Source organism: Solanum stenotomum, unplaced genomic scaffold (assembly GCF_019186545.1).
Source record: "Solanum stenotomum isolate F172 unplaced genomic scaffold, ASM1918654v1 scaffold23673, whole genome shotgun sequence".
Lineage (NCBI taxonomy): Eukaryota > Viridiplantae > Streptophyta > Magnoliopsida > Solanales > Solanaceae > Solanum > Solanum stenotomum.
The window spans coordinates 35127-55799 of record NW_026027624.1 but is presented as its reverse complement, the minus strand read 5'-3'; the positions used below and the strand labels follow the sequence as shown (position 1 = coordinate 55799).

The 20673-nt window shown below is 36.2% G+C and overlaps 1 protein-coding gene and 2 pseudogenes across 1 annotated transcript; 1 reads left to right on the top strand and 2 right to left on the bottom strand.

Annotated features, from left to right (window-relative positions):
* Positions 1-287: 287 nt before the first annotated feature.
* Positions 288-11640, top strand: LOC125851228 (uncharacterized). Its single transcript, XM_049531000.1, has 18 exons — positions 288-692; positions 2078-2136; positions 2483-2564; positions 2722-2789; positions 3308-3377; positions 4063-4144; positions 4524-4588; positions 4974-5996; positions 6112-6174; positions 6254-6300; positions 6976-7021; positions 7129-7208; positions 7579-7692; positions 8812-8893; positions 9542-9667; positions 10080-10160; positions 11094-11219; positions 11431-11640. Exons 1-18 carry the CDS (start codon positions 387-389, stop codon positions 11500-11502), a joined length of 2592 nt encoding a protein of 863 aa, XP_049386957.1. The 5' UTR covers positions 288-386; the 3' UTR covers positions 11503-11640.
* Positions 11641-11852: 212 nt separating this feature from the next.
* LOC125851273 (uncharacterized) lies at positions 11853-12587 on the bottom strand (annotated as a pseudogene).
* A 57-nt stretch (positions 12588-12644) lies between these two features.
* On the bottom strand, positions 12645-14199 carry LOC125851229 (kinesin-like protein NACK2; annotated as a pseudogene).
* Between the last annotated feature and the right edge of the window lie 6474 nt (positions 14200-20673).

Here is a 20673-nt window from a genome sequence, read left to right as displayed (position 1 = left end):
AAAAAACCAAGAAAATTGGATACTTTGTATGACTCACTTAGACACATTTCTATATTTAGTAATAATTTAACTTTAAAACATTCATTTTATACTAAATGAAATAATTTATAGGTAGACAAACATCTATCATTTATTTTAGATCACAGATTTTAATTTTTTTTATTTTTTGTTAAATTTCGTGTCAAGTCAAACTAACTCATATAAAATGAGACGGAGAGAATAATAAGATATCTAGAAGAAACTGGATAGTTTCCCAAAAAGAAATAATAAAAAAATCCTCTCTTAGATTCTTTTGGTTAACACTGGACAATTTTTTCTTTCCCAAAATCTCCTCAAATCCACCACTTAATTACACCCAACTGCCACTTCATCTTCACTCTCCTCCCATGGCTACTCTGCAAACTCATCTCCATTTTCCCATCTCTTCTTCACCAAGATTGTTTCATTTCAAGAACCCCAATTCAGTTTCTTTCTCAAAAAAACTTTTTTTCTCCAGAAAGGTTAATGGGTTGTTTAGTTATTCTAAATTTGGTGCAAAAGATTCATTCTTTTGTTGTTGTCAAGCTAGTGGTGAAATTTTACCCCTTTCATCAGCTCAGAAGGAGAAGGAGACTAATGAAAGGCCTCCTTTTGATATCAATTTGGCTGTCATTCTTGCTGGTTTTGCTTTTGAAGCTTATACTAGTCCTCCAGTAAATTTCTCAATCTTTATATGTTCATTTTTATGTTTTTCTCTTTATTCGTAAATCGAAAATCAGAGAATCTTAGTCGCTCAGTTGGTTGATTATCAAACTTTAAAACATTAAGAAACTTAATTGAAAATAGATTCTAATAGAGCAGGTCTTTCGGAAACAGATTCTCTAACTCCACGAGCTAGTGGTAAGGTCTGCGTACACTCTACACTCTCCAGACTCCTCTTGTAGGATTTCACTGTGCATGTTGTTGTTGTTCATTGTATTCTAATAGAGCAAATAGATATTGAGGATTCTTATAGCCGACTCCAACTAGCTTGGTATTGAGGTGTAGTTGATTGGCTAAAAAATTCGATCTTTTTTTTTTGTAAATAAGAGTGTTGATAGGTATGTAGATGTTCATTTTTCTATTTCTTTCTTTATTAATAAATTGAAAATGGACTTGAATAGAGTGTATGGATATTGAGGATTCTTGTAGTAGCCAACTCCAACTAGTTTGGTATTGAGGTGTAGTTGATTGGCTAAAAAATTCAGTCTTTTTTGTACATAAGAGTGTTGATAGGTATGTAGTTGTTCATTTTTTCTATTTCTTTCTTTATTAATAAATTGAAAATGGACTTGAATAGAGTGTATGGATATTGTGGATTCTTGTAGTAGCCAACTCCAACTAGTTTGTAATTGAGGTGTAATTGATTGATTGGTTAAAAATTTCTCTTTTTTTTTTTGTAAATAAGAATGTTAATATGTATGTAGTCTGTTTTTTTATTATAAATAAATTGAAAATGGACTCGAATAGAGTGAATAGATATTGAGGATTCTTATAGTGGACTCCAACTAGTTTGGGGTTGAGTTGGAGTTGATTGATCAACTGTTGATTCATTTTTTGTAAATAAGCATGATGATGTGTATTAGCTGTGGATTGGAGGAAAGAAATTGCTTGCCAAAGTATCTTGCATTGTGGGTTCTTTTCAGTTTGGTGCTGTAGAAGTCATAGAGGACACACTCGTAAAGTATGATTTTGTGCTGCCTTAAAGTTGTGATCTTTGAGTTTCAGTAAAATTCGTTTTCATTCGTATTATTGTTTTAGCATCTTATCACTCTGTTGCGATTCTAGTTTAGGAAATGAACATAAATGTGATTTCGCTATAGTAGGTCATACCCCACAAACTCATGATAGTAAATGAAGGGAATATTTTCATCATAAACATATATAAGGTGATGATCACTTGCCTAACTGGATTTTCGTTGAACTAATTTTTGCTTAGAAGGAAATCAAGCTTGCAAATATTCTACAAATCTTGAAATGTTTATGAAGCAAAAAGTAATTAAGCTGTTGAATTATTTTCCAAGTCTGATCCAATTAGTGTTTGATATTGCTTGATCAGGACAATGTCGGAAAGCTTGAGGTGGATGCGGCTAATTGCAAAACCATATTTCTTTCAGAGTATGTAGTTGCTTTCTTTTTACTGAAATAGAAAACTTAAACTATAGGAACTTGAGTTATAGGTCTGTTAAATTGGTCGGATCAAGTAAAGGGCACACGTATGTTCCACTGGTGACGGCTATGAAGAATGCTCATATCTGATTGTTTTTGTCTCATTCAGCTTAGTTTGTTTTGCTTTTTCTTTTAAATCAAAATCACCTTAGACAATATGTCAGTTTGCCCAAAACTAGATTCATGCATGTGCAACTGCAAATGAGTTGGATATGCCTGTTTCATTCGGAGGTAGTAGGATTTGGCGTGGATCATGATTGATAATTCTCTCTCATAATTGACAACCATCTTCCAGGTCATTTGTGCGTGAAATTTATGATGGCCAGTTGTTCGTAAAGCTAAAGAAAGGTCTCAATTTACCTGCTATGGATCCTTGGGTAAGGTTTCTGCCATTTAATATTAGCAAATGATCAAATTTCAATTGAAACGTGCCTTACTGTACTTTCCTTATTCAAATGATTGCTTCTTATGCATTTATTTAATTTGCTGACTCCTGTTTTGATTTAATTGCTTACTTTTCTAACCAAATTTCAGGGAACGAGTGATCCGTATGTGGTGTTACAGCTAGATAGTCAAGTTGTCAAAAGCAAGGTGAAATGGGGGTAGGTAGTTGGTCATGTGTTATACTGCAACCTTTTACTCTTTTCAGTTGGAACTTCTCTAGATCTTGTAGGTTTACTTAACAATGAATCAGGATCTTTGCATGTAGTCAACATGTTCCTGTGCAAGTATTGCTTGCATAAGCCGAATGATAAAGTAACTAATAAGAGAGTCTAGAAAGTCTATTATGGTTGCTAAATTCAGTCTTCTCTTCGGTTTGAGCAACGTATCAAATTTTTAGCAAAAACTTATACTGGATTAAGTAGAATTCAATTAATTTTCATCCGTAACTCATATTCTGTTGTTATCTTGAGTGTGATTATTCCACCAATATCTTCTTTGAAGTTCCGTGCTTCTTAATCCTTTTAATTTGTCATCGAGAAGGCAAAAGGTCTACAATTGCTATTTTCTGTTGGAGAATAAAGCTATCCTTTTCTTTGTTCAAATTATGCACTATTTCAATCTTGAAACATCATCCAATAACGGAAAAATTGTTAATTTCATGAATTAATGTTTGCAGGACGAAAGAGCCAACATGGAATGAGGAGTTTGCTTTAAATATTAAGCAGCCACCTCTGTATGATCTTCAGGTTGATAACTTGAGTTCATCCTTTCTCTCTAATGGTTTATTAATTAAAGGATAGCATTCCAGAAACTGTAACATTTTGCTTTTGAAATATGACTTCAATTTGCTGTAACTTAGCTCTTCCACATTAGAAAGTTTAATACACGGTATGTGGTACGCTAAATCTCCTAATGATAAATGAGCAGCTCTAGTAAGATATGCAACTTGAAAAGCTTTAAGCTTTGTAGATATTCCAAGCTTCATTAAAGGATGCTTCCTATGAACACTGCTAAATTAACCGTGTCTTCTGAGTGACTGCTAGACAATTATGGATGTGTAGGCAATCTTCCCATATCCAACAGTGTCTTTCCTGCTGAATACTAGTTTTGTATTTCTACTTCCTGCTGAGATCCATAGTATTAACCAAATTGGAAGAAACAGAATCAGTCTTTTAAGGTTATTGGCCTCGGGCTAGAACTTAGGGACCCAGAACTGCACATCTTGGTTTATGTTGTCTAAGATATCCACAACAGTCTGCTTCTGTCTTTTTAGCTACAGTCTTTAAAATGAGGAACGACTTATTTTTTCGTTATTTTTACCGTTATCTGCTCATTAGAGGACTTTCGGATGCAGTATGCTGGCATGACAGGTTTTTAGGTGGTCTTATTTCTCAATTCCAGATCTGATGAATTATTCATTACTACTGTCAGCTTGCAGCTTGGGATGCAAATCTGGTGACTCCACATAAACGCATGGGAAATGCAGCAGTTAATTTGGAACACCTCTGTGATGGTACGAGCTCAAGAAATGGCTCTCATGAAATTGTGCTTCAAATTATTGTCTAGTTATCATGTTGGCTAAAATATCATTCATGTAAAATAAGGTTTGGCTTCCTTTCCAACTTATCCCATGAAAATGGGGGAAGAAGTTCTGAGTTCATCTTCAGTATGCATTTTGGTTGTGTTTTGATGGCTACGTTGAAGGTGTCTCATTGCTCATAAAACAAATTGACAAAGGAAGAACACTTCTTAAAGGAACCAAATTAGTTTCAATGGTTATACACTTCTGAATACTATCATAACTGATGTAAGAGCTGACATAAGGATTAGGCTGATGTACAGATTCCATTGATGTTTTAATTTGTGAAAATAACAAACATGTGCTTTTCTAGGAGATTCTCATGAACTGCTGGTTGATTTGGATGGAATGGGCGGTGGTGGGAAGATAGAGATAGAGGTAAGTTGATTCGAATCTGGAGGCATATTCAAGGTTCAAGATCACTAAGACCTTGTTTATGTGTAGGAAGCAACCAGGTGTTTTGTTGGTTCATTTTCTTCTGGTTCTTCCTGACTGGATCACTGGAACTTCTATCTGAATATGGCTTTCTGGTTAAGAGTTAATTTGTTTTTCGAACTTGTTGAGACAAAGAAATAAAGCTTTTTTTATTTAATGGAATTTCAGATCTTCATTTTATGAGGATCCATCACATTATTTTGATGTACTCTATAGCTGAATAGCATGCTAATCTTAACTTCAGAAATATCCTTCTTAAATGGTACTCAATTTGACCATTGTTTATCCAATTCGAGATTTCACTAATTGTCCTAATAACATGATACAGATTAAGTACAAGAGTTTTGAGAAAATTGAAGAAGAAAAGAAGTGGTGGAACATCCCAATCATTACAGAATTTCTAAAGAAAAACGGTTTTGAGTCTGCTTTGAAGACAATTCTGGGTTCCGAGACTGTTCAAGCTCGCCAATTTGTACAGTTTGCGTTTGGACAGATGAAGCTACTTAATGATGCATATAATGATTCAAGTAGCAGCAGCAGTCCTGTTGTGGAATCAGATGTACTACCAGAGTCGCAGCAATCGTCCAACTTGGATGACTCAAGCATGCCCCCAGAATCAGAAATCTCAAATAAATTGAAAGACACTAAAGTTGATGGTGAAGTGGAGTTTAATCGTGATGGAAGTGACATAACCGATGACCATGATTCCCCTGGCACTAAGATTTTTGAGAGCTCTCAATCAGATAAACATTTCTGGAAGAATTTTGCTGATACCGTCAATCAAAATGTTGTTCAAAGACTTGGTCTCCCTGCTCCTGAGAAAATAAAGTGGGATAATCTTGACTTGTTAAATAAGATTGGATTGCAATCACGAAAAGATGCAGATGCAGGTTATGTTGAATCTGGTCTTGCAACTCCTGATAAACAAGAAAATGTTAATGGTAGTGCATCAACTGAACCACCTATTCTTAACAACATTCAGTCATCACTTCCAGATATCAAGAAGGTGACACAAGACTTATTGCGTCAAACTGATTCCATTTTGGGAGCATTGATGGTTCTAAATGCCACAGTTTCTCAATTCAACAAAGGAGCAGGCCTTTTCGGAAAGGGTGATGCTAAAGAAGATTCTTCAACTGGACTGGAAAATGACATCCTTGGATATCCCATGAATAAAGATGGAATAGTGTTGGATGAGAAGAAAGCTGAGGAGATGAAGTCTCTTTTCTCAACAGCAGAGACTGCCATGGAAGCTTGGGCACTGCTAGCTACTTCATTGGGACATCCGACTTTCATCAAATCTGAATTTGACAAATTATGCTTCTTAGATAACGAGTCAACCGACACAGAGGCAAGTTCATATATTTCTGGCTGTGAGTTCTTAGTTTCTATCAGATTTCTTATGTCTGATTTATTTGATCCAAGGAAAGCTATCCTACTGATTTTGGATTCTGTAAGAGCTGCAGGTAGCGCTCTGGCGTGATTCATCAAGGAAACGGTTAGTTGTTGCTTTCAGGGGAACAGAACAAGTAGGTTCTGGTGTTAAACACATCTGTAAAACTTGTTGATTTAGCTTACTTGGGGATAACCCTTTTTTCTTTGATCCAGACTAAATGGAAAGATCTTGTGACGGACTTGATGCTAGTTCCTGCAGGGTAACATCTATATCTGTACATGAATAGTCTGGCTTTAGTTTCTTTTTCTCTACTTTGCCCTTCTGGTTTCTTTTTACTACTGTGTTGTTTTTCCTGTTAGAGTAAACAAATAATTTCCATCCTTCACTAAGTTCTCTGAAAGTGCACTTCTATTGAAATGCAACTGTCTATTATGAATGCTTAAAGAAATTTTCTTAGAGTAATACGATTGGAAGACAACCTTCCATCCTGTATTACTAAGTGTAGACTGCAAATACCAACATAGCTTAAGGTTTTCCAGAATTTTACAGGAATTTTTTCTAACTGACACTATTGAGAAAAGTTTGAACGTCAAACAGAATTAGAAACAATAAGAAATAGCCTAGCAGAAGGGGAGCCTTGACGTAACTGGTAAAGTTGATAAAGTTGCTGCCATGTGACCAAGAAGTCACGGGTTCGAGCTGTGGAAACAACCTCTTGCAGAAATGCAGTGTAAGGCTGCGTACTGGCCCTTTCCCCGACCCGCCCATAGCGTAAACATAGCGCACCAAGCTGCCTTTTTTTTTAGAAATAGCCAAGAAATTTGAATTATATGTTCTTGCTTCTTCATTATTTGGATGTTGGCTAGAAACTTTATATGGTTAAGCAACCACTGTCCATTTTATTTTGTATCCTGAGTTGTCTCCTACTCTGCAGGTTGAATCCTGAAAGGATAGGTGGGGACTTCAAGCAAGAAGTTCAGGTGGAACTGAAATTCTTACTTTCTATCTCTAAGTGCCTGAATTATGAATGTATTCTACTTATATTTATAATCCTTCTCATTATCATTATCAGAGGTTATTTTTGTAGGTTCACAGTGGTTTCCTAAGTGCATATGACTCAGTTAGGATTAGGCTCATCTCGCTTATCAAAAAAGCAATTGGCTACCGGTAAGTGGACTGTCAAACAAAACTGTACAACATTGTTTCTCCTTTCCAATGGCTCTTTCGTACGTTCAAGTAGAAGTCTTGGCAAATATTTCTACAAGTCTTTACTAAGTGGATTCGTGTCATGAGCTTAGTGTTACACTCCAACTCTTAAAACTTGTAATGCACTTTTGCTTTACTGAGATGTCTAGACCTGCCTTAGTCTTTTTTCTTCTGTTTTTCTTTCTTTTCGTGTGGATCTTGTTGCTGCTGCTGTACATCTTATTCTTTGCCTTCTTCGCGCTTTCTGCTTTCTTCTCTGTTTATGATGTACTTACTTCACCACTAAACATTGACGTCACATCGCTTATTACAATTTTAATGTATTTTCCAGGGATGATGATCTTGACACACCAAACAAATGGCATGTTTACGTGACTGGCCATAGTCTTGGTGGTGCATTGGCTACTCTTCTCGCTCTTGAACTATCATCAAGTCAACTAGCTAAGTAAGCTCCTCCTTTTCTCTGCTTATATCTGTAGCTTGTTTCTCATCCATTCTATATAATTTACCATTTACCAACATCTCGCCAATAGGGCATGCATGTTTGGTTTTCTGCTGTCTATTTAACATGTTTGTAGTGTTCTTTGAGAATTTGATGATACTGAGTTGACCACAGAGTCAGGAGGCTTTTTAGAGAAGTTCAAATGATCCAACGTCACCCAGTTTTCTTTCTCAGCCACAATATTTGTTCTATACTTCTATAGTGTTTTGTTATTACGTTGTTATGATATATCATTAATTCTTGGAGACTTGCATAGAATTCCTCAAAATTGGATCTTCTTTTAAGTTCCATATCACATTGTTTCATTGTTCTTACTGCTTTTAGTTCCGTATTCCCTTTACCAACTGCTTTGAAATGCCTTACTTGAGCATAGGGTCTATGGGAAATAACCTCTCTATCTCTACGAGGTAGGTAGGGTAAGGTCTGCATACACTCCACCCTCCTTAAACCCCACCTGTGGAATGGGTATGTTTTTTGTTGTTGTTTTAAGAGCAGAAGTTGTAGAGTTGTTGGTAGAACCCTATCACAAATGTAGTTTCGATGCTAGTTACGTAAATAAACCTAACCATGGACCTGTATTCCAGTCTTATATCTATTCTGATCAGTATTCCCATCATTCCATTGATCAGAAGGTATCTCAATTGACCCTTGTTACTACTGTAAGGTGCAGTAATAGGTAGGGCCGTAGGGATGACAGTATTTGAATGTGTGACCTTTTGTACCCAAAATTAATGTGCTACCAAGCTGCTGCACATACCTTCAATTGTTCCATGTCACCACTTTGAAATCTTCTCTTGATGGTTTCATCTTTTTTAACCAAATTGGACTTGTAGGACCCTTAGTAAATTGTGATTGCTAAGTTGCTTGCTGCTTGTTCCATAATAATAGAACATCTTGCAAATTAAGGAGTTCCCGCAAAAAGAACATGTCTGCATTTGTTAAATCCAAATTGTCGGGCTGCCCTTGTTCTAGAAGTACTTGTGGAGAAAAACCAAGGCCTCTATATCTATCATGCTAACACTACACATGTGACTGTCTTATCTTTCTTGTTGGTTGTGTTAGGCATGGAGCTATACGTGTGACCATGTACAACTTTGGATCTCCAAGAGTTGGAAACAAAAAGTTCTCTGAAGTTTATAATGAGGTATTGTTTACTCTCTGCAGAAGTGAAGTGCTTATGTTGAGACTAACTATATTCTATATTGCCATTATGGTCTCGCCATTCTTTATGACAATCTTTTGCAGTTATAAATTAAAGCGGTCTTTACTTCTGAAACAAGTTAATGAAGGAAAAACAAAAAAGAAGAATCAAGAAAAGAAAGGAAAAATTGACACACTAAGAAATATACACAAGCTGGTTCACATACTCAGATTTGCGCCCTTGCCTAATTATCCCTCCTCAGTAACAATGGATGAAAATGATTTTTGATGTTCTCTCTCGACTCTCGGTCTCTCTTATGGAGGTGGCTTGTAATATTTGAAGTGTGAAACTCTTGGGGTTTCAAAACATGCTATTGAATATGCATTGGTGCGTTGTCCAACATGTCAGACCAACTTTTAGCAAGTTTGAGCCATAATCAGATGCCTTGTCACATTGTTTGCCGATAGTTCATGAGAATATCTTGCCTGTTCTTCTAATGTAACATGGTGAACTGCTGTAACACATTGTTGTAGCTCTTTAAGAAAAGTGACCTTACAAAATCACTTTCGCCTGCTTTGGAATCGTACTGAGAGTTTAATTTTGTTAAATATTGAGCGATTCTATATAACTTAGTTGCTTCTTATATGTTAGAAAGTTAAAGACAGCTGGCGGGTTGTAAATCACAGAGATATAATACCCACAGTTCCTCGCTTGATGGGCTACTGCCATGTTGCTCAACCCGTTTTTTTGGCAGCTGGAGATCCGAAAAACACAATGGTGAGTAGATTTCATTTTCAAACTTTTTACACTATACAACGTTGGATTGGTAGAATTTTGACACTGGTAAGGAAGTTTTGTTTTACTGTTGGAGCTTAAAGTGGAAAAATGTGTCGGATGGTTAGCTTAATCTGATGGAAATTGTAGAAGGTTCAAAACAATTGACCTTTGTTATATGTTCTATAGAATTATTTACTCAATTGCTCGAAATAACTTTTTGAGATTTTCTTCTTTGTTAAGGTAGAAAGTATCGAGAAGGTCTATGTCATTTTTTACTTATTGTGTATGGAAACCTACTATCCCTCCCTGGAAAAAGTCGGAAAGAAAGTATGATCATATTTGACATCATTCCTTTTATCCTTGAAAGGAGCTTGTTACTTAACTAAATATGTATTGGGACATTACATTTCAGGATAATATGGAACTCTTGGAAGATGGTTACCAAGGTGATGTTATCGGAGAGGCCACCCCTGATGTTATTGTCAGTGAATTTGTATGTTTCTCCACCTTTGTTCTCCCGTGTCTTTATTTCCTTCTTTTTCCGTTTTGTGTTCCATTTCATCCATTAATGATATGTTCTATTAAGATCTTGAACTGTTAAAATTGTACTGCTACTTACCATACATTTGATCACTTGAGACTTCTGTTTATTCGTTTCGTTCAATACTTAGCCTAATGGAGGGTGTCCTTGAGCATAATGTCACGGACTTAGAGTTTTTGCTAAAGCTCCGTGTGGCGCTTGACAACTTACTCACTACTCTTTCAAGATCTTGCAATCTCAAGCAAGCCTTTAAGATTAAGATTGCTAAGAGAATGAAAGGAAAGACTTAGAAAGAACAAGAGAGCTTTGGAAGAAGGCTTTTTGTATTGCTTTGGAAGATTGCTTACAACTTGAGTGATGCCTTGCAAATGAATGACACCTCTATTTATACTACCATGCATCTAAGGACTAAAGTGTAAATTAAAATTACTTTACAAGTCCCTAAGATATTTACACATTGGTCCCTTTCTAGAGAATTCTACATTATCTAGGACCTTCCGTAGCCTTCTTGAGAAATCTAAAGGATTCTAGAGTTCTCCACAAGCCTCTCCTCAACTCTAGAATCTTCCGCCCCTATCCGGATGCGGAATTTGACTGGCAAAGTGGCGGGACGTCACAATAAGCTTATCAATTCACTCCATTAGATTAAGTTTCGAGTCAGCAGGAAGCTATGTTGCTCGGAGCCTTGTGTCGGATCCTTCAAAAGCTATGCATTTTTGGAGGATCCGACACAGGTTTGGCAACATTTTTGGGAGGTCCGAGCAACAATTGGGGGAGGGGAGCTTATTCTGAGTTAATTTTGCTATATGGAAATTATTTCCTTTTTATTTAAAGGTAAATAACTCTTGAGAAGCTCACGATTACTTATCGTAACGTTTTGTGCAGATGAAAGGTGAAAAAGAACTTATTGAGAAAATACTGAACACAGAGATTAACATATTTCTAGCAATCAGAGATGGCAGTGCACTTATGCAGCACATGGAAGACTTCTATTACATCACTCTGTTAGAGGTACTTGCATTTTCCATTCACATCTTACCATTCTGAACTATGTTGCTCGAACTCTTCAAAAATGTCGACAAGTGCATGTCAGATCCGCCAAAAGTAGTGCACTTTTGAGAATCCGACATGTGTGCTGCAACATTTTTGAAGAGTCCGAGTAACATACATATGCAACATGATATGTACTTACTTTTTTTATGCTTTCCAATTCTTTTTCTAGAATGTGAGATCAAACTATAGAACTGTTCCAAGGCCACAGCTGACAGAAGAGAAGAACATATCAATTGGCTAAATTGGAAATTATCAAAATTCACCAATGTTGATATTTTATTTCCAAAGGTTGTAAATAACAATAACACCAAAAAAAAATGGCTACGTTTATTGTATATATGTATGATTTTTATTTATGCAATTGTACATTGTTTGGTTATTTTTGTTAATTGTTACAAAATTAAAAAAATGATAGAATAATGAAAACAAGTAATTGTTTTAAAATAATTGCCTTGAACTAAAAATAGGAATTTTTTTTTACAGACTACAAAGAAATGGCATGAAAGAAACATAAGGACTTCCACTAGTTCTATATTTTACTAACCAAGACTATCATTACTACCTAGATCTTTGACTAATAGATAAAATCATTTTTCCTTTAATCAGAGGTCTCGAGATTTAAACTATGAGTATAGTGAATATCTTGATAAGGAGTTCTAATTTCACTTTATGTTGAATCGCGCTCCAATACAGATATTGAACATTGAGTAGAAAAAAACTAGTACTACCATTTACATATGCAAGCTTTTTGAAAGATTCTTAGAAAAGTTTGCTGCTTTCATATTATAGCTCATGATTTTCAAACTTTGCCTTAAAATGTCAACTTCCCTTTCTCTCTTGAGTTCTTGTTGTTCCTTTGAAGCTATTTGCTCTTTTGGAAGTGCAATTTTTTCCTCTTTTTCTTTCAACTCTCTATGCATCTCCTCTAATAATTCCATTTGTTTTGTTTTCCAACATAGTCCTCTTCCTAGTCAAGCAAATCAAACACATTATAAGGACAAAAAAACCGACTTTCTGACATAACAATTGTTTGTTGAGTGACTATCTAATGAAATTTAAACGTACCTTGATTTGTCCTATGAATAAGGTCATCATCTTGATAGCAAAATAAAGTTGCTTCCATTTCTCAATTGCTTCATCTCTTCTAGCTTCTTCATTCCTAATTTGCTCTAACAAATAACTTGTTGCTAATTGATGCCACTCTTTATCTTCTTTTACACTCAAATTCTCTATTCCTTCACACTTCTCTTCTTCTTTTTCTTCCAATTTGAGAGAAGTGGGTTTTGGGGAAATATTTGGGTGTTTGAGTTTCTGACTTGAAAACATCAATATATATACTTCCCCTCCAAAACACCCTCATTTAATTTTTTTTTTACTAGAAGCAAAAATGCTGGATGCATTAGCATGAAACTGTGCAGGATGCCAAAATCTACATTGACTTGCTATTTGAAACTACAAGTGTAATAAGTTTGATATCATATTCCAACCTAGCCATGTTTTTTTGTCAGACAGGGAAACATGTTCTCCTGTTTCGCAGAATCCAACAAGCTCCGCGACTACTTCAGCACTTTCACGTTCATTTTGCATGTTAAGAGGATCTGACCAGAGTTTATTCACAAGCTGTAGCCGTCTCCTCTGTTTTCCTTCTGGTGGAATGTCCCATGAATTTCATGTACATCATTTCCCTTTCTTCTGCATTTAGCTTGGAGCTCACCCGATATTCCCTCTCCTGCTTCAGAGCCTTAATACTTGATGAGACATAGCCAGCAGGGTCATCACCCAAAAGAGCAGGACTAGCCTGCTAAGTGTTGGTCTAACCATGTCAACCTCCTAAGCTCAACTTCCATGTATATCTGATCTGATGGATCCCCTTTAAATAACATGTAAAATTGAGTACACGTGACACAAATGCCACAACATTATAATTTGCTGCCTTTGGTCCTCAAACACCAAGTGCCATGACAACGGAGATTGTTCGGTTATATCAACCTCATCACTTGCAGCTTCATTTGCTTCCAACTCCAGCACCTGGCAAACAAGCAGCTGCTTCTGGTACTGTAACTTAGCTACCCTTCCTTTCAGCTCAGTAACATAAGCTTTATACTCCGAATGTTCTCTTCAGCTGCTTTTTTAAACATCTTCTTCATGTTAACAGAGTTTGACTGCCTTGATCCAGGAGTACCCTCCCTCGATGAGATACAGTTACTGTCCATTCTTCTAATTGGAGTGCTTTTTTGGCTACAGAATGAATTACCAGCAGATCCAACATTATTGCATTCTGGTACTCTGTTCTCAATCGATGTTGCAGGATGAAGGAGACATAGGAGAACACGGTGATCGAATTATATTTGGCATGTTACTGGTGTTACTCAAATTAAAAGGAAACACCTTTTTCTTTTTTTGGAGTCCTCAAATCAACAGATTCCTGACAACTTGGAAGATGCATGACTAATTCGTCTATAGATCTCTGAACATTTTCAAGTTTCTGTTCTAACATCACCTAACCAGATCTCATTCCAGAAACTGATCTTCAGGCCATTCCCCACTCTGAAAGTGGCACGACCCAAGATTAGTCCCTAGGCATGACACGGCGTATTTGACCCCGAAGGGGTCTTACACAAGCCTCGTAGTAATCATTCATTGCATAGGTAAATATAAATAAGCGGAAAATTAAAACTGTTCTCAAGAAAGTCAACTTCTTTCAACATAAGGAAATAGGAACTAGACTTGTCTCAATCACCATCTAAAACATAGAGTACAAATAGGGACTTAGCCCTTTATATCAATAAAGTCTCCATAATAGGAAAATACAACATAGTCTAGATTATAGAGGAAACTAGAATCAAAACATCTTGTCCTCGAACTTGAGGACTCACCAAGCCGGGGAATAGTCAATCCAAGCTTCTCTTCAAGAAAGTGGAAGAAGTATCAACGACCCGAACCTACACTCATAGTAAAGGGAAAAGGGGGTTAGCACATAAAAATGTACTAAGTAAGGAAATATGCATAAAACCTTTAAATATGCTTTAAAAGGGACATTTTAGGAAAAACATGCATGTATGAAGTTTGGAGACCAACATATATCAACAATGTCAATTATAAGCCAAAAGACACAATTATAGCCATAACATAACAACCCATCACCTTAGCAACCTTTAAAGAATACTTGTGCAATGTGTAGTTGGCATCCCATAATACCAACCACACTAAGTACCCTTTGAAAGCTACCTTGGTCATGCATATCATCAATAGACTTTATCATAAACATAAGTCATAAGTGAAGAACTAAAAATGTACATCATTTGAACATAAGGAGAGTCATGCATATCACTATCCAATAATAATACATGCATACTTTCATATTTCATCATATCATAAACGAACTATCCCATGAGCCTCCTAATAAGTCCACTTGTGCCATGTACAAGTAAGGTCCCATACCCCTACTTATACTAAGTCATACCAAGAAACTCATAGTTTAGTCCTTATCTTATTCATTATCTTAATTGCATAGGGAAGAGTAACCTATAACCAACATAGACCATGTGAGCTACATGGAATTCGGTGTCATATGACCCCACACCGAAAGAAGGCATTCTACTTGCCTAAGGTAGAACAAACTATATAGCTATAAGGTGGATCCACTAGTTAAGTCCTATGTTGGCACATAGTTTTAGGATAGAGAGATTGCTTCTGGAAACCCGACCTATTGCATTAGCGGAGGGGCTTCCATCTCATAAGTATCACTAGGATGACCCAACCTATTGCATTAGCAGAAGGGCCTTTTCCTCATTGTCCATATCCGCTCGGTGCTAAGAGTTACTTCCCAAATTATACATTAATTGTATTTAGATTGTATCTACATGTGTGAAGGAATACTAGCCTTCGTTCAATACAACCATCATAATAGCTCATAAATTCTTTATAGGTGAGAATGTACTTTCAACCTAGAATCAACATATCTATGTGAGTAAAACTTTCACATCATCATTCATAGTGTCTTCATGAGAAACATACTTTCAATCAACATATCATAATAACATCATCCTAGACAATTCATAATCATATGTGTGCATAGGGATAAAGGAAACTACTCTTTCAACATTACTCTAATTCACACATAAGTCATAGGATCTTCACCTTTTAAGTGGAATAACAATTCATGTATTGAAATCTTAAACATATAATGTCATCATGCATTGCCTTCAAGGCTTTACATTAAGATTCAACGTTTACCATTGACCCCTTCAAGGGTTACCAACAATACCTTGTAATTACACTTAGAATTCTCACATTAAGCATAAGTAAAGCAAGATTAATCAACTAATTCAACATATCCACAATTGTAGGTAATCACCTTGCATCAATACATTTATCAATATTCAAGAAATTAGGGTCATGGGGTGCACATGGGTTCAAGGGGATTTTCACAATAGAAATCATCAATTAACTTCAATTCATACATAATATAGGTCAAATAACATAATGAAAACGTTTTTGTTGAGAACCCATGGCTAGAGTAGAAACTTTAGTTTTAGTGTTGGAATCACGAACCCTTGAGCCCTAATCTTTAAGCTCTTGTGTTCATCAATGGAGGACTTGTAGAGAGAGAAATATTTGAGGAATTGGGTTTTGAGAGAATGATTTGGGTGTTGGTGTTTTTGACTTAGGAATAGGTGCAAAATGACTTAAAACATATATATATTTTACCCCTAAACTACCCAAAACACCCCACATTAATTGGACTAAAAAGGAAATAACCAACTTGTCCCTCATTAACCCCAGCCTGTCCATGTTCACGAGCCAACCTTCACGAGCCGTGAAGTGCTCCACGAGCCGTGGTTGTGGGACCGATGGGTTTGTGGTTTATTGTGACACGTCTCGAGTGGGTTTGGGATGTGTCCTCATGCAACGGGGCAAAGTCATCGCTTATGCTTCAAGGCAACTCAAGGTTCATGAGAAGAATTACCCAACTCATGACCTTGAGCTAGCGGCGGTAGTATTTGCTTTGAAAATTTGGAGACACTATTTATATGGGGTACACGTAGATGTGTTTACCGACCACAAGAGTCTCCAATATGTGTTTAGTCAAAAAAAGTTGAACCTCCGACAAAGAAGGTGGTTGGAACTTCTAAAAGACTATGATATGAGTGTCCTATACCACCCCGGAAAAGTCAATGTGGTTGCAGATGGATTGAGTAGGTTATCCATGGGTAGTGTTGCTCATATAGAAGGGGAAAATAAGAAGTTGGTTCGGGATGTGCATAGGTTGGCTCGGTTAGGGGTGCAACTAATGGATTCCACCAAGGGTGGAGTTGTGGTACATTATAATTATAAATCATCGTTTGTAGTTGATGTGAAATCTAAGCAACATCTTGACCCAATTTTGATGGAATTGAAATAGTCGGTTCTCAACAAGTCCATTGAGACTTTCTCCCAAAAGGGAGATGGTGTGCTTAGGTACCAAAATAGGTTATGTGTTCCGGACATCGATGGTTTGAGGGAGAAAATTCTTGAGGAGGCTCATTGTTAGCGATATTCGATTCATCCGGGCACCACTAAGATGTACCGTGACCTAAGGGAAGTCTATTGGTGGTACAGAATGAAGAAGGATATAGCGGACTTTGTGTCCAAATGTCCAAATTGCCAACAAGTTAAGGGCGAACATCGAAAGTCGGGTGGTCTACTCCAAGACATATTTATTCCCACTTGGAAGTGGGAGGAGGTGAACATGGACTTCTTGGTAGGCTTGCCTCGTTCAAAAAGGCAATATGATTCTATTTGGGTCATCATTGATAGAATGACCAAATCAACCCACTTCATTCCTATCAAGACTACATTTTCGGCGGAAGACTATGCTAGATTGTGAACATGGACTTCTTGGTAGGCTTGCCTCGTTCAAAAAGGCAATATGATTCTATTTGGGTCATCATTGATAGAATGACCAAATCAACCCACTTCATTCCTGTCAAGACTACGTTTTCGGCGGAAGACTATGCTAGATTGTACATTAAGGAGCTAGTGAAATTGCATGGAGTTCCTTTATCTATCATATCAGATAGAGGTCCTAAATTTACATCACATTTTTGGAGAGCTTTCCAACAAGGGCTAGGTACAAATGTTAAACTTAGTACCGCTTTCCACCCTTAAACGGATGGTCAAGCCGAACGAACCATTCCAACCCTAAAGGACATGTTGAGGGCGTGTGTGATTGATTTTAAGGGAAATTGGGATGGTCATCTTCCATTAGTAGAATTTGCCTACAACAATAGTTACCACTCCACCATTGCTATGGCTCTATTTGAAACACTTGATGGTAGAAAGTGTAAGTTACTGGTTAGTTGGTTTGAGGTAGGTGAGTTTGCTTTGTATGGTCCCGACTTAGTATATGATGCTATTGAAAAAGTTTGACTTATTAGGGATAGGTTGAAGACGGCCCAAAGTCGACAAAAGTCTTATGCCGACCATAGAAGGAGGGATCTTGAATTTGAGGTTGGTGATTGGGTCTACTTGAAAATCTCACCTATGAAGGGTGTGATGAGGTTTGGTAAAAAAAGGAAGCTTAGTCCCCGGTATGTAGGTCCGTATCAAATCTTGCAATGTATTGGCAATGTTGCTTATGAATTGGACTTGCCAAGTGAATTGGCTCCGGTTCACCCGGTGTTCCATGTCTTTATGCTCAAGAAGTATATTGGTGACCCGGTGTCCATTCTTCCTTTAGAAGACTTAGGGGTTGACGAAACTCTTTCTTATGAGGAAGTCCCGGTCGAGATCTTGGACCGACAAGTGAAAAAGTTAAGGAATAAGGAAGTGGTTTCCGTTAAAGTCCTTTGGAGGAATCATATGGTTGAGGGTGCAACATGGGAGGCCGAGGCCGACATGAAGTCCTGATACCCTCACCTCTTTCCTTCTACCCCTATTCAAACTTGGGGTAACTTATTTCTTGAGTTTTGTATTTTTGGAGATCTTGGGTGATATGAGTTTCCTTGTGATTTCCCTATTATGTGCATGTTCTTGTGAAGATTCATATTTAGTACATTTGAGTTTTCATAAATTTCATATTCCTCGTGTTGGTTTTGCACCTTAGTATGATAATTGCATAATTGACCTTATGAGATGAAATGATGAACATGCTTTGCTATACTTGAGATGATATGGCTTATTGGCTCTTTTATGTAATGATTGAGCTTACTGAAAGTTGGAGAAGGTAGTTCCTCCTATATGATATGTTTTATTTAAAAATATATATAAAAGGAAAATGACTGAGTTTTCGAGAAATCGATTAAACTTATGTTTTAAGAGAAATCGAATTTCCAAAAGAACAGAGTCGCCACTTAATTTTTTAGTAAAAAAAATCAAGAAAAAACTTAAAGTTTTCAAAAGATTTAAACAGATAAAATCAATTGAAAATAAAAGGGTTCGAAGTTCAATGTACATTCCGAGAAGGTGTTAGGCCCTCGGAATGCCCGCTAACTCGCGGTTGACCGGTGATTTGACCAAAAATGATTTTGACTAATTCTAAAATTTTAACTAAGTAAAAAGAACTCATAACGACTTTGACTAATTTTTGAAATTTTAACTAAGTAAAAGAACTCATTTATTTTAACTATTTTTTAGATTTTAACTAAGTAAATGAGCTCATTTATTTTAACTATTTTTTAAATTGTTAACCAAGTAAATGAACTCATTTATTTTAACTTATTTAATTATTACAATTATCATTTTTATTTATCTTAAGGGGGAATGAACTAAATGGGGCTTTTCTAAAGGGGAATAGTTCATGAAATATCAACAAGACTAATGTTAAAATAAAAAACTAAGTAATAAAATATTTACTTTAATTTGAAAATAAAATGAAATGACCATTCTCGGGAATTTAATTAAATTAAACCATAAGATAATTAAAGTGTTAGTCAAATACAAATAAAGTAAGAGAGGGAAATGAAATATTCAAATTTGGGCCTATTGCTGCGTTTTGGGCCTCTTTCAGACCATTTTCGCTCCTGAAAATCGTGATACAGCGAGTGTATACTTTGAATACGGGTCGTATTTTGACCCGTTTTCTTGTATATCGGACCATATTCCAAGCGTATACAATCCTTTTGATGCCTGCAACCTGTGTTTTCATTTTTCAAACTAGTATACTGCGTTTCCGTCTATATACTAACGTACACAACAGGTATATAAGTGTATACAGGCCATTTTTCAGCCTGATTTTAGCTTTTCCAGAATATATTTTCAATTTCCAGCCCCGGTAATTCCTTCCTTTTCATTCGGACAAGATGAGACTGACTCGAACACGATACAACTCAACGATATGCAAGGATTTGAGTCATTAGACTCGGCCAAATTTCACATGCAAAACAGAGAATAATAAGAAGTTAAAAATCACAATACAAATAATTAAATAAACATCAATGAACTATCAATCTAAGAAGTTTGAAATTGCAAGGTAAGAGGACATCCTTCGAAATGAAGTAGACATATGACCCGATTTCAAACGATTGATCCAACCATAACGAATTTTATTTAGAACCGAGCCAACAAAGTCATGAATTGCTACCCAACAATATTTTGTGCACCAAAATACAAAGAAAAAGAAACAGAACACATAAGTTTAAAGGGTAACCTATTCTACAAATCGGAAACATGTATTATGGGTTAAAGAGTCACTGTAAATTAATAAAAAAAACAAAGGAAAGCTGCTGCAAATTTTGACTAACAAAATAACACACTGAAAGGAAGTGATTTCTAAGCTTCAAAAAATTGAGTAATCAGCCGATATTAAACTAACTCGAAGCAAAACGATGATTTTTATCCTAAGGGTGACAAAAAAAATTAATTACTTGCAGCCAAACTTCACAGTTAGCCGACAAACAATAAACAAGAAACTAATAAAATAAGAATCTTGATTCAATTTCACAATGCCAACCTTGAGATGAATTTTTTTTATAGATGACCGCAAGAGTAGCAAGACATGTCAAGACCGACAACAAACATGAACCATCACGGCATTTGACCACAACATATTTTAGAAGACCAACATGAGATACAATATGAGATGACCCTGAGTGAAGAATTTTAAAGCATCAAATCATGTCAACTTATAAACGAACTCATCATTTTACTAATCGACCAAAGAGATATGCTTTAAACAACCCAAAATCGGTACGAGATATAGGTAGTAAGCTAATCGGTCCAGATTGGTTATGTTGGTCAATATACAAGCAAATAATCGATCTACGACATGTTAAGAGTACAAATCCAACAATGGTAGCTAACCAACAGTGAACACACAAAAGACAAAAATATAAGTATGAATCATCAACATTTCAAGCAAAGGTCCACACACGGAGACATTTTTTCGAGCTTAGAAACAAAACGACTAGCAACATACACAACACAAGCATAT

What these genes read in the sequence shown, in the direction of transcription:
- LOC125851228 (XM_049531000.1), top strand. Translation starts at nt 387, where the DNA reads ATGGCTACTCTGCAAACTCATCTCCATTTTCCCATCTCTTCTTCACCA. An exon ending in AAGCTTATACTAGTCCTCCA is followed by an intron (nt 693 to 2,077) that starts GTAAATTTCTCA and finishes TTGCTTGATCAG; the next exon opens with GACAATGTCGGAAAGCTTGA. An exon ending in AAAACCATATTTCTTTCAGA is followed by an intron (nt 2,137 to 2,482) that starts GTATGTAGTTGC and finishes ACCATCTTCCAG; the next exon opens with GTCATTTGTGCGTGAAATTT.